This window comes from Hippoglossus stenolepis, chromosome 14 (assembly GCF_022539355.2).
Source record: "Hippoglossus stenolepis isolate QCI-W04-F060 chromosome 14, HSTE1.2, whole genome shotgun sequence".
NCBI classification, from domain to species: Eukaryota; Metazoa; Chordata; class Actinopteri; order Pleuronectiformes; family Pleuronectidae; genus Hippoglossus; species Hippoglossus stenolepis.
Genome location: NC_061496.1, coordinates 454,690 through 468,634, shown reverse-complemented (window position 1 = coordinate 468,634; position 13,945 = coordinate 454,690). Strand labels below are relative to the sequence as shown.

At 44.2% G+C, this 13,945-nt stretch overlaps 2 protein-coding genes across 7 annotated transcripts in view; both read right to left on the bottom strand.

Annotated features, from left to right (window-relative positions):
* LOC118121592 (receptor expression-enhancing protein 6) overlaps nt 1-13,945 on the bottom strand; it is a 719,670-nt gene that overhangs the window by 263,901 nt on the left and 441,824 nt on the right. The gene's annotated exons all lie outside the window — the stretch shown is intronic.
* zbtb37 (zinc finger and BTB domain containing 37) lies at nt 529-10,821 on the bottom strand. The gene is made up of 4 exons (XM_035176548.2): nt 10,460-10,821; nt 7,134-8,078; nt 6,955-7,054; nt 529-6,279 (listed from the first exon to the last, which is right to left on the bottom strand). Exons 2-4 carry the CDS (start codon nt 8,057-8,059, stop codon nt 5,746-5,748), a joined length of 1,560 nt encoding a protein of 519 aa, XP_035032439.1. The 5' UTR covers nt 8,060-8,078; nt 10,460-10,821; the 3' UTR covers nt 529-5,745.

Below are 13,945 nucleotides of genomic sequence, written 5' to 3'. Positions count from 1 at the left end.
TTCAGCTTCACATGAATTTATTGTTTAGAGTTCCAAGAAAACGGTCACATCTTGTTTTGTCTGAAACAAAAGATGTGACCGTTTATATATATATATGTATATATATATACGTATATATATATATATATATATATATATATACAGTCTCCTAAGAATCACTTTCTCTGGATTGACTTCCATTTTTATTAATTCTTGGTTGATTGTGTGGGGCTTGATTTTAATCTCTCCACAAGGTGGCGCTACTTCTCCATATTTTCAATATGCTCCTTCCTGCGCTCGTGAGTTTTTAGATAATTATTTTTCCAACGATACCACAGCTAAAACAGAACACAGCATATATATGTATATATACACGTCACAAGCACACATATACATACACACACAGACACATTCACACAAACCAAGCTAAAAGCTCTTTTAGTTTATGAGCTGGTTAAATAAACCGTTTTTCTGACTCCTTCTCAAAGACGTTAATCGACTGTTGGTTTCTTCGTACGTTAGCGTGTGAATAAACGTGAGTCGCTGCAGTTTGACACTTAAAGTGCTTTATTTCCTGTGAAGCGACCTGTGAGTGATCTATAGATTGATAGTGGTCATAGTAACAGAAGCTTCTTCACATTTTCTAACTATCATCAACCTTTGCCCCCTCCACCAGACACATGCAACAGAAAAGTTCTTCACATCAAAGCTTCAGAACACGTTCAGTACGTCCTCTTTAAAAAGTACAGTATTAAAAGTTTTACTAAAACCATCTTCTGCTCGGATATATTAGATACACGGTGACAGTAAAGTATCATCAGACGTGTTGTGGATATTCAGAAACAGTCAAAAGTAAAAAACAAACATGAAACCAACATTTGGCATTTAAAGCGAACGACGTCGATGACGGAGCCTCGACCGACTCAAAGACACGAAGACCAGAGGTTGATGAAGATGATGAAGATGATGAGGTTGAGCCGTTTTCACAGTTTGTAGATGAAACTGAATAACAATGGAAGAGAAGTCGGATCCTGAGTCACTTTATCTGATCAGATTCTGTAAAGATGAATTCATTTCAAGTTGAATCTGATGATTCTTAGAAATAATCAAACACCAGTTTGTTGTTGATTCATCGACAGTTTTCTGATCTTTGATCATTTATTTTAAAGAACGAGTCTGTTCATGTGAAACACGACACTTTAGTTCAACCGGTCCACTTCGTTAACTACGACCCGACTACTCCTGTTTTATAGATTCCTCCAACCAGACTGGACCGGACCGAACCAGACCAAACTAGACTGGATTGAACTGGACCGGACTGGACCGGACTGAACCGGAACGAACCGGACTGAACCTGACTAGACTGGACCGGACTGAACAGGCTGAAACTAGACTGGACCAGACTAAACCAGATAAAACTGGACTGGATTGAACTGGACCGAACCAGACTGGACCGGACTGAACAAGACCAAACTGGACCGGACTGAACTGGAACGAACTGGACTGAACCATACGAGACTGGATCGGACTGAACCAGACTGGTTGACGACACCTCTGTGCGGTGAGGAGGAAGGTTAGCCTGTTTTCAAACCTTTTCAAACCAGTTCAGACCGGTTTAGTATTTCATTAACCTGTTAAGTTTTTTATTTGAAAAAAGTGAAAATGAACAAAGTTGGAAAAAATCTAGTTTCTTTCTTAATTTGATCCAAAAAACCAGAGTTAAGAAATGTGGAAACTGAGGCAGCTGTTTCTAACGGACTAATTACTGATGATAAAATAAGAAGTGAATGATTATCTGCATCAGGACGATCGATTTATCGAATCATTTTATTCCTGCCCCTACACTTTAAGTTGGAGCTGAGCAACATGTCGAACTTTAACATTATTTTTAGGTCAAAACTTTATGGGAATTTTCTTCTTTGTCAAGGGAAAATAAAAACTTCTAAACTGTTAACTCACTGTAGGCTAACTGTGAGCTAACTGTAAGCTAAGTGTAAGCTAACTCGAAGCTAACCTCAACCACTACATCTTTTAAAGAGGAGACTTCATAAAATCAAAGTCTGAACCAGGACCTGGTTAAACCAGAAGTTCAAAGTCGACCTTAATAAATCAAAGTAAACAATGTGGACATTTACACATCACTAAATTAAAATTAGTTCCGGCTAACAGACAGTTTAAGCTGATTTTAGATGGAAGAGCAAAGAGGTCGTATGAACTGTAATAATTTATGTGCATATACATATATAACGTTCAACCATAAAACTTTTACTTTTACATCTCAATGTTCACATCACTTCAGTTCTAATGGTTCATCTGAAATAATAACTTATAATAACTTGAGGCACAAACTGGATTCAAACATCCAGAAGAATCTGCCTGATGTCACTGCAGTAAAATGTTGCTCGGTTGGTTTCCACTGATATTTTTGTTTGATGAATCTAATTGGCCAAAGTTAATTTTCCTGTTTCTACAACTTTATTTCAACTGTACATGCAAACGTTTAACATTATAACATGTACGTTTTTGTAAAACTGAAAGTTAATGTGCGTTAAGAATTAAAACGAGGTCTTGTGGTTTTCACATCAACTGATTTTTGTTCCATGTTGCTCAGCTCGGTTTGTCGTCCTCCGATTCTTTTTTATGACCTGCGGCTGTTTGTTTATTAACAGGTTAGTTTTATTTCTCGTTATTGAGGTTTAGCAGTTAGCATTCTGCTCTGTAGGGAAGGTAAATGTCCGATTAGCAGAGTGAAAGAAAAGTCTCTGTGTACCTGATAGTTCCTGCTTTAGCCTGAAGAGTGAGCGCGGTAATCAGGCAGGAAAACTCGAGTCCCGCCAGGAGCTGCTGCTTCACTTGCATAAAAAAATTGACCGTCCACTGAGAATGTGATTCATAGCTCTAGAAAAACAGTAACAGCCGGTCCATGTGCTACCTGCCGACCTGCGTCTGAATCAACTCCTCGTGTTTACATAGTTTAAATATGTTTGTCTGATAATATGTGTACATTTAAAATTGTTCTGTTTTTATAAAAAAGTCTCTTTCTGACCCCGTCTCTCTGATAAGTGCTGAAGTTGTTTCGGCGTTTGAACGCCGTCTTTCCTTTGGTTGCCAGGTGACCTGGTCTCCACCCTCCAGAAGATGAACTTTGACCTCTGGAGGGTTTTTAAGTCCAGCTCCGTGACCTGGCTACTACATCCATCTGGTCTGACTGGGTCTGGCTCTTCGTCCTGTCGCTACCTGATCACAGCCGTCAGTCAAAGATGCATCAGCTCTACCGCAAGTGTCGGCATCAAACCCTACTTGAGCTGAAACCATCAGCCCGTTCATTTGGTGATCAAAGGAAAAATACTATATTGATAATCAATAATATTCATGATCATTTTTATGAAAAGGCTCCAGCTCCTGAGGATTCATCACTTCATCCTTTTTAAAAGAACACATCTGAAATGGTTGCGATCTTTGTTTTACAAATCAAAGGACTCATTGATGAACAGATGAATCTATAATGAAAATAATGATTGCAGTTAAAAGCAATATTAAACATGTATCATCATCGTATGTAGATTGTATTCTTGTGGTAAAAGCTAACTGTCTGTTAGCTATCAAGCTAACCTTAGCCATGTGGAGACATTACTGCTGAAAATATTTGAGGGTGGATGTTTTTTCCTTTCTTGTAGTTAGGCTAACAGTTTCCCCCACATTCTAGTCTTTGTGCTAAGCTAGGCTAACACGTCCTGGAACTTTCTTGTACTGCAAGCAAAGATTAAACAGATATCCACACTAGCTTAGCCACGGATGGTGTGAGCAGCTAGCTACAACAACCCTAAACACTGGAACAGTTTGTACATGATAAGAAAATTGTTTGCTTGTTTTCTGCGTGTAATGCAGGTCAATGATGTGCGTGACATTCAACAGCTTTGAACCACTGACGTTAATTTTCTGTACGTACTTTGTCTGCGCGACATTGAAGCAGCTGATGTTTCAACATCGGCTAAGAAATGAGTAAAGTAGCTCCAGATGCTAACTATTTTAGCAGAGCTGGTAGAAACAGCTACAAACAGCTGTGACAGTAAAAAAAGGTTTGAACCACTGGAATACAATCTGTGCGTGATAAGTCTTTAGCATGTGCGCTATGGTTAGCATTACTTCCCTCAGTTTTTGGAACTGAAAGTAGAAAAATCTTAATTAGCAACTAATTCTATGATTTAATACTTTTAAACCAAAAGGTCTTAGGTTTATTACTGAAGGATCCATAAAGGATGAATCGATTATTATTATAATCCTATTGAAACTGTTAGCACAGCTCTAATGTGTAGTTTCTGTTTGTTTTGTAGTTTTTCTCTGTGCAGAAGCTGATGCATCATTAACGTATAACGTTGTTGATCAGGTGTCGACTCGTCTTCACACATTGTCAGAGCAAAAAAGTGTTTCCGCAAAAATCTGAAGAACAATAAAGACATGCTTTTATAAAAATATCTGAGAAGACTGACGGAGATCTCTGGATCTGAGTGGGTGGATCAGAGCGCCCCCCGGTGGTGCTGTGCTGTGCAGTGCAGCAGCTGTATTGCGTAGTGATGAGAGGTAACTGAGCTGTGTAGCTTATCTGAGGCCAGACATTGTCCAGCGTTTTCCTGCTGCGAGTCTGTTCCTGAACGACTGACTCCAACTGCCACAAGATTCAAAGATTCAAATCCAGTGCGACCAGAGCTCTTCACCTGTGTCACTGCTCCACACCCAACTCCTCTGTTCTCCATCTGAAGCTTCCAACTGCTTCTCGTGGTCAAACTCAAACTCTCATGTGACCTGAACCTGAAGAAGCCTGTGAGATACAGACAAAAGCTCTGGAAGTTCTTACTTCATCTAATTTAATTAATGAATAAAACATTTAAATGTTTTTCAATCAAATATCATTTTCACATTTAACTATTCTCACTGATTCACTCTCATTTAAAAGTTAAACATTTTAAGATGCAACATATTTGAGCATTGACTGTCTTATTAATGTTAAAATGTATATTTCTCAAACATAGAAGATTTTGGGTTTAATAATTAAACCAGAGTCAAACTGAACATTCAAACCTAAAAGAATGTTTGTTTTTTGTTTTTTGAACATTTTCTCTTTTTCTGACATTTTAAAGACAATTAGTTTAGAAGTAGAGAAACAAAGGTCGGCCCCTAAAGGCAAAGAGACAGAATTACACTGTGAACTACAGTGTTTACATGTTTGATACGTGTTTGATCAGTAGAGTGAAACTTTTCCTTCTTTTACAACACGGCGCTCATTCATAGAAACTCTGATCACACTGGAATTCAACGTAGTTTTCTCATTGAACCTATTTTTGCAGCTTTATCTTTTGACGTCGTTGTGGCACTTGAAGAGGACGCAGGATTATTAAAATCCAACTCTGCACCCTGGATTGTCTCAAGGCAAATATGAAGGATTTGATCTGTTAAACTGGCACTGAGTAGTTTGGCAAAGTTTCCACCAGACAAACTGTTGTGATGTTAATTTATGAACCTGTAATACTTGTAAATATAAAATTAGAAATCTGTAACGTAATAAATGAGAACCACTGTGTCCTGTGGTGTATGAGGTTGTTGGGGTGTGTGGCATTTCTTCATTTTAGCTTAATCTGTTTGTTTTGGTTAGTGAAGGTAGATGCGGTTTAAAGCGGAAAAATCTCAGTTCGGACTCAAAGGTGTCTTTTCTGTCGCTACTGTGGCGTCACCCCACCCGACCTCGACCCCACCCTCCGCCTCTCTGGGTCAGTCAGGCCCGGTGGTGGAGACCGAGGCCTGGGGGCCCTCACTATACTGGCCTCCGCCGCTGCTGCTCCCACCACCACTGCCCGCACCCTCTGGCTCTTCCTGGCTAGGAGAAGCCTCGTCGCTTGGACCCCCCCTGGACGTGACGGAGGTGGTGGTGGTTTCGGGGGAAGCGCTGTGAGCCTCTTGGGGGGCACAGCCAGGGTGGTTCTTGCGGAAGTGCTGATTGAGGATGGCCTGGAAGGGGAAGCTCTTGCCGCATACATGACAGTGGAAGGGCTTGTTACCCGTGTGCTTGCGGATGTGGTACTCCAGCTGGTCCTTGCGGGTGTACTTCTTCCCGCAAATACGACAGACAAATGGCGTGATGCCCATGTGCAGGCGCATGTGGCGGTCCAGACTGCCCTTCTGATTGAAGGACTTGCAGCAGTAGATGCAGGTGAGTCGGGGGTTGTAGCGGAACCAGCGGTCTCCTACTTGTTCCCTCAGGTAGTCCTCGTAACCACCCATATCAAACGCTGCATGCTCCTCCCCCTGACAGGCAGAACTACATGTTAATACACCGACACCACGACAGACGGCCTCAAAGTCCATTTAGAAACCACTTAACCCCTTAAATACCAAGAGAATGGATCCTTCAGGAGGTTCTGGAGGCTCGTGGTAGAACAACACCTTACAAATACACAAGAGTATAGAGGAACCAACAGACACTCTCAGGTTCTTGTGCACCTGAGGTTCTGTGTTGGTTCAGTGACTCCTTTGGATGATTCTAATGGTCCCATTGGGTTTTTAACTGGTTCTTGGGGGAGGTTCTAACTCTCTCTCTTTTAGGGGTTGTAGTGGATACTGTGATCTGGCAGACTTTGGGGTTTAGTGGCCATTGAAGTGTTTCTAAGGATCCTGTACCAGCGAGCTCAATGTTTAGTTTTATTGACTTTTAAAACATTAAAACAATAAAAGAAACAATAAAATCCTCATCTTTTTTCCATCATAGTTCCTGGTGTTGTATCATCCGTACAAACTAATTGTTGCATGAGAATTTCCTCAAAAGAACCATAAACTACAGCTGATGATTGTGTTTGTGAGTTAAAATGTTTTATTCAGCTGAGAATAGAGAATAAAAGGAAACCGGTTGTCTTTATCTCATTGGAGGCTCTAAGGACAGATGTGATATTTGTAATACAAGTGATGTACAAGTTGAATTGGTACCTGGGAGTTCGGCTGTCGCACTTCGTCTGCCCTGTTGGGAGACTCACTCTTCGCCCTCTGACGTTCCGCCAGGACGACCACGCTGCCGGTGGGACTGAACCTGATACACACACATTAACACACTCGTCAAGCATCCAGTGTATTCAGTGACATCATCAGTGTATCATTGCAGAAGTCACCTGTCTGTCTCGCTGAAGCTGGAGGATGGTTGGACGCTCCGGGTCCCCAGCGCCCCCACTGGCCCGGTCACCAGCGTGCTGCGTCCTGACGTGTCGATCATCACTGTGGTCCCTTCCTCTACCTGCCCCTCCTCTTCCTGTTGCTCTCCGGCTCCGATCCACTCCTCCATCCTCTCCGTCTTGATCCTTACTCCATCCACGCTGCCAGCCTCCTCCGCGCTGCGGCTCCTCTCCGGCTCGCTGCTTGTCTCCATGTACCACTGACCAGCCCGGTTGATGCGAAGGATCGGTTCTTTGCCTGCTCTTCCAGCAGCAGCAACCCCGGGCCCCTCCAGCCCACTGTGCTCCACAGTTGGGGGCGGGCTGATCGGCTCTTCAACGGGGCTGATTGCTTCACGTGCCTCTGCACCGCCCCGTGGGCCAAGGAGCCGCAGATCACCATGATGACCCCCTCCTCGAACCACCGCCTCCAGGGTCCTGCCCCCCCTGGACCCCCGCACTTCCTCCTCCCTGGACTCCTCATCCAGTTCGGCGAGGCTGATCTTCAGGTGGATGCCCTCCAGGATCTGGGTGCAGCGATCGATGATGTGCTGCATCTGCAGGAAGCTGGCAGCTGTCAGGTAGCTGATGATGTCGGCGAGCTGCAGGCAAAGACGGCCCGTGTAGCAGAAGGACAGCAGCTGCTCGAACACAGACGGGTTTCGGATCACTGTCAGTGACACCGTGCTCATCTGGCTCAGAGACATGTGGTCCCGGAAGTACGGTGAGCTTGCGGCCAGGACCACCTTGTGTGCACGGAAGCTCTGGCCCTGAACATTGACCACGATGTCGCAGAGACGGCCCTGTACACGGAGCTGGTTCAAGTGTGACAGAACCGAATTACTGAAGTCCGGGATGTCGAGTTGGATGCTACCAGAGCGCTCCATGCTGCAGCCTGCGGGGACACTGCAACAACAGGAACAAAGATCAAACAAACAACTGATCAGGATCAGACGCTACCATCTTAGCGCCTGATTGGTATTTCTGTTAAAGGGTGTCACAACCATAGATGGACCTGTATAAAGATGGACGGCAGGGTTTACGACCTATACTGCAGGCAGCCACCAGGGGGCGATCCAGAAGATTTTGGGGGTGGGATATCTAGGCACCTCACGATTTGAGTCAGAGGGCTACGATGGATTATAAAATGATTATCAACGCATTTCTATACGTGATGTGTTTTCATCACTGTGGGACTAGATGTGTGAATCTAAACGAGCCTCATGATTTAAAAAGTATCTGTTATTGCAAGTGTGTAATTTACAATATAAGCTTTTCAATTAAAAATCAGACTGCACCAGTCAGTGTATAACAGTGGTCAGTGATCTCCACATGGATTTGACTTCATTCAGTTTCGACCTGTGTGCTGCTTCTTTAGTCTTTACTGCATCAGTGTGTCTCTGCCTGGCTGCATCATGTCTCCGCTGGTCAACGGGACATTCTGCTCCTCGCCTCTTTTTTAATTACTGACACTTGCTGATCTTTATAAAAACCTGCTGATGTTTATGTTCCTGGATAAACGGGCGTCGCTTCTTCTGCAACAATGAAGTTGATAAAATCTCTGCATTGTGATAATCTGCAGGAAGAACTTCTCTCCTGTCTGTAGAATGTGTGTCTGTGTCTGTCTGTGTGTCTGTGTGTCTGTCTGTCTGTGTGTCTGTATCTGTATACGTGTCTGTGTGTGAGTGTATGTGTGTATGTGTATATGTGTCTCTGTGTGTGTGTGTGTCTCTCTTCACACAAACTGACTCTCACATGTGTTGATTTCTTTCCCTCCTGGTTGATGCACTGATTGAAAGTCACTTTGGATAAAAGCGTCAGCTGAATGAAACGTGATGTAATCTCTAACCCAGTGGTTCTCAACTGGTTTGGCTTCGGGACCCACCACCCCCCCTTAATGACAACCCACAATGAGCTTCTCAAATGTATTTAATAAAAAGATGGTGCAGTTTGAACCTGAGATAGTACAGAATATCACAGTATGCCAACACAAAAAAAAAATTCATGATAAACCAAAACGACCAGCAGGTGGCGATGCTAGAGAGGGAAATATTCCCTTTTATACTCAATTAGCTGCATTTTAATTAAAAACCAAAAAGTGCATCTTAAGGACACAAGGTAATACAACTTACATAACAATTCAGTAACTTCAGCCTTTTTTAACAGACTCAACAGTGTTTTCATGCACAAACTTGAAATAAAAAAGTCCAACTACTGAGAAGTAGTTTCAAAAAGACCCAAATTATGTAGCTTTAGCTGCGAATACTCACTCACTGAATCTATGACAACCAACAAAACTGATCCTATTCACACTCCTTTACGAATACTGTTAATGAGTATGAATAGACGGCACTCCGCTGCATCAAAAAAATCCCCTTCAAAATAAAGCACAGGATTATTTTCTTAACATTATTTTTTGCCCAGGCAAAGGCCCGCGACCCACTGAAAACGGGTCCACGACCCACTTTTGGGTCGCGACCCACCAGTTGAGAATCACTGCACTAGATGATGTTGGATCATGAATCAGTTGTGGTCACTTTAACCCTGACATCCTGGTTTTGTCTCGTGTTGTGTAGCAGATGAACTACGTGTTTAAACGTAAACGTCAGTTGTGTTCACGTCATAATAACTTGTGATGAGTGTTGCTGTTTATTGTTAAAGTGTAAAGTGAGCTCAGGTCGGCCGGAGAGTGGAGGACGACACTCGGAGACTCTGACTCGTGAAAAAGACGACCGGTCCTTTAATGAGTATATAATTATAAGAATAAATATTCAGCGGTGGGACAAAGCTACAGAAATGAACATAGTGGAAAACATGAATTTAATATGTTCCGTCTCAGCATCGATGCAGAGTCGTCCGCATCGCGACGCATCTAAAAGACCATGAATTTCCCACCTCTGGAAAATTTGGCTTCACTTCTGGGAGCTGTCATGTCGGCCATCTTTACTTACAGTCTGTGGTCACAGATTATTAAAGGTGACAGTGACATCACTGACTAGAGGAGTCTGCCTACAGGGGGCAGCGTAGCTCAGAGACGAGCTCAGTCCTCTGGTTAAAGTGTGAACTGGTCTCTTTAAGTTCTTTTTAAGTTGGAACCAGAGAAGCACCTGAGTGTAAACTCTCCTTCTACCAGAGGGGGCAGAGCGGGAGGACAAACCTGTCGTACCTAAAACACCTGGACCCAGATCCGGAGCAGAACCAGACCACTGACAGCAGCAGTTAGAGATCTGGATCCGGTGTGACCCTGGGGACCAGGACAACCTCCAGGTGTGCAGAGTGACTCTCACCTGAGGGGGCAGGGGGGGGTCGGCTCTGGCTCCAGGGTGCGGGTCTGTCGAGGCTTCAGTCCTGCAGCTAGCTGAGCATCCTCCGCAGTGAAGGGAGATGACGGCCCGGCTCGGCCCGGCTCGGCTCGGCTCGGCCCGGCAGGCTGCAGCTCCACCCGCCGCTCCTCCAGGCTCCGGAGCTCCGCGGCTCCAGCGGTGGTCGCGTCAGTTTCAAGGCCGGAGAAGAGCAGCTGAGTTCGGGCTCGGGTCCGTCTCCATTCCGCTGGAGGTGAGACTCGGTTCAGACTCGGTTCAGACTCGGTCGAGTGTCGGCGGACTGATCGTCATCTTCCTCTCAGGCTGAGGGCTGCAGGAAGGAAGGAGGTGCGCGGGGCATGCTGGGAAATGTAGTTAATGACCAGGAGGAGACGTGGTTGGACGGCTGCTCTAAAGACTTCAACTCCCAGAATGCATCTGTGAGCAGAGGGGTCATGATGGCCCTTGGAGTTTGTAAAAGTGTAAGTTCACACACACACACGCACACGCACGCACACAGATACACACACAGATACACACTTACACACACATATACAGATACACACACACACACGCGCACACACTCACACACTCACAGCTACACACATATACACATTTACACATATATGAACACATACACACGCACAAACACGACATCACATAGAGAAATGGAACCAGGTCTTTGGGGCAGAACCAGATCGAACAGACCCTCTGATCCGGATCACTTCTGATCCAGATCAGGTTTAAATATCAACTGAGACTGTTTCTATTAAAGAAATGTAATAAAACATTAGAACATTAGAACATTACCCCATTACAAATTCAGAACTTTAGAACTTTAGAACATTAGAACATCAGAACTTTATAATATTACAACTTCAGAACATTAGAACATTAAAATTTCAGAACATTAGAACTTCAGAAGATTAGAACATTAGAAGATTAGAACATTAGAACCTGCGGTTCTCTACCTCTCCTGCAGGAGGTTTGGACCTGATGTAGTTTCCTGATGTGGCCACAGGGAGGCAGCCCTCACTGACACATGACGATGTTTCTCTTCCTCACCTCCTTCCTTTCCTTGCTCTCCCTCCTCCACTCATCTTTTCTCTCCCTCTCTCTCTCTCTTTCCTGTTCTTCTCTTCTGAGGTTTCTACCTTCTTCACCTGTTAAAGGTTTTAGTAGTTTGACTCGTGTTGAGGGTTAAGGACAGAGGACGTCTCACCTTGTTAAAGACCATGAGACAAACTGGGATTTGTGAATATGGGATAAATACAAATAAAATGTGATTTGATTTATTGATTCTCTGCTCCTCATTTACTTTGTCACTCTATTTCCTTTTCTCTTCCTCATTTACCTCAGTTTTTTCAGGGCCAGGACCAGAACCAGGAACAGGACCAGAACCAGGGCTACACCTGATTCCATAAGGACTTTAAGGTGGACTGGGGCTCATCTGTGGTGTCGGGCTTTTCTGTTCTTGATCACTTACGTAGATCCTCCGTTCACATGAGGTCAGACTCTCACAGGTCAGAGGATCAGGGTTCTCTGGTACCGTGTTCTAAGGTACTATGTTCTCTGGTACGTGTTCTCCAGTACATGTTCTCTGGTACGTGTTCTCTGGTACTGTGTTCTCTGGTACTATGTTCTCTGGTACTATGTTCTCTGGTACGTGTTCTCTGGTACGTGTTCTCTGGTACGTGTTCTCTGGTACGTGTTCTCTGGTACGTGTTCTCTGGTACTGTGTTCTCTGGTACTATGTTCTCTGGTACTATGTTCTCTGGTACGTGTTCTCTGGTACATGTTCTCTGGTACTGTGTTCTCTGGTACGTGTTCTCTGGTACTATGTTCTCTGGTACTATGTTCTCTGGTACGTGTTCTCTGGTACATGTTCTCTGGTACTGTGTTCTCTGGTACTATGTTCTCTGGTACTATGTTCTCTGGTACGTGTTCTCTGGTACGTGTTCTCTGGTACGTGTTCTCTGGTACGTGTTCTCTGGTACTATGTTCTCTGGTACTATGTTCTCTGGTACGTGTTCTCTGGTACATGTTCTCTGGTACTGTGTTCTCTGGTACTGTGTTCTCTGGTACTATGTTCTCTGGTACTATGTTCTCTGGTCGTGTTCTCTGTAGTGTTCTCTGGTCGTGTTCTCTGGTACGTGTTCTCTGGTACGTGTTCTCCGGTACGTGTTCTCGGTACGTGTTCTCTGGTACGTGTTCTCTGGTACTATGTTCTCTGGTACTATGTTCTCTGATACGTGTTCTCTGGTACTATGTTCTCTGGTACGTGTTCTCTGGTACTATGTTCTCTGGTACGTGTTCTCTGGTACGTGTTCTCTGGTACTATGTTCTCTGGTACGTGTTCTCTGGTACGTGTTCTCTGGTACTATGTTCTCTGGTACGTGTTCTCTGGTACTATGTTCTCTGGTACTATGTTCTCTGGTACGTGTTCTCTGGTACGTGTTCTGGTACGTGTTCTCCAGTACATGTTCTCTGGTACGTGTTCTCTGGTACGTGTTCTCTGGTACGTGTTCTCTGGTACGTGTTCTCTGGTACGTGTTCTCTGGTACGTGTTCTCCAGTACATGTTCTCTGGTACTATGTTCTCTGGTACGTGTTCTCTGGTACGTGTTCTCCAGTACATGTTCTCTGGTACTATGTTCTCTGGTACTATGTTCTCTGGTACTATGTTCTCTGGTACTATGTTCTCTGGTACGTGTTCTCTGGTACTATGTTCTCTGGTACGTGTTCTCTGGTACGTGTTCTCTGGTACGTGTTCTCTGGTACTATGTTCTCTGGTACTATGTTCTCTGGTACGTGTTCTCTGGTACTATGTTCTCTGGTACTATGTTCTCTGGTACGTGTTCTCTAGTACGTGTTCTCTGGTACGTGTTCTCTGGTACTATGTTCTCTGGTACGTGTTCTCAGTACATGTTCTCCGTACTATGTTCTCTACGTGTTCTCTGGTACGTGTTCTCTGGTACTGTGTTCTCTGGTACTATGTTCTCTGGTACTGTGTTCTCTGGTACTATGTTCTCTGGTACGTGTTCTCTGGTACGTGTTCTCTGGTACTGTGTTCTCTGGTACGTGTTCTCTGGTACTGTGTTCTCTGGTACTGTGTTCTCTGGTACTGTGTTCTCTGGTACTATGTTCTCTGGTACGTGTTCTCTGGTACGTGTTCTCTGGTACTATGTTCTCTGGCGTGCTCCTCTCTGACTATGTTCTCGGTATGTTCTCAGTCGTGTCTCTGTTGTTCTGTCGTGTTCTCTGGTCGTGCGGTTCTCTGGTATATGTCTCTGTGTTCTCTGTACGTGTTCTCACTGTTCTCTGGTACTATGTCTTGGTACTTGTTCTCTGTCGTGTTCTCTGGTACTATGTTCTGGTCGTGTTCTCTGTCGTGTTCTCTGTACGTGTTCTGGTACTATGTCTCTGGATTTGTAGGTTCTCTGGTACTATGTTCTCTGGTACTATGTTCTCT

Excerpts from the sequence above, each read along its gene's own strand:
- zbtb37 (XM_035176548.2), bottom strand. The coding sequence starts at position 8,059 with ATGGAGCGCTCTGGTAGCATCCAACTCGACATCCCGGACTTCAGTAAT. Across the intron at positions 7,055-7,133 it reads AGCTTCAGCGAGACAGACAG|GTTCAGTCCCACCGGCAGCG; the intron begins GTGACTTCTGCA and ends TGTGTGTATCAG. Across the intron at positions 6,280-6,954 it reads TGCGACAGCCGAACTCCCAG|GGGGAGGAGCATGCAGCGTT; the intron begins GTACCAATTCAA and ends TCTGCCTGTCAG.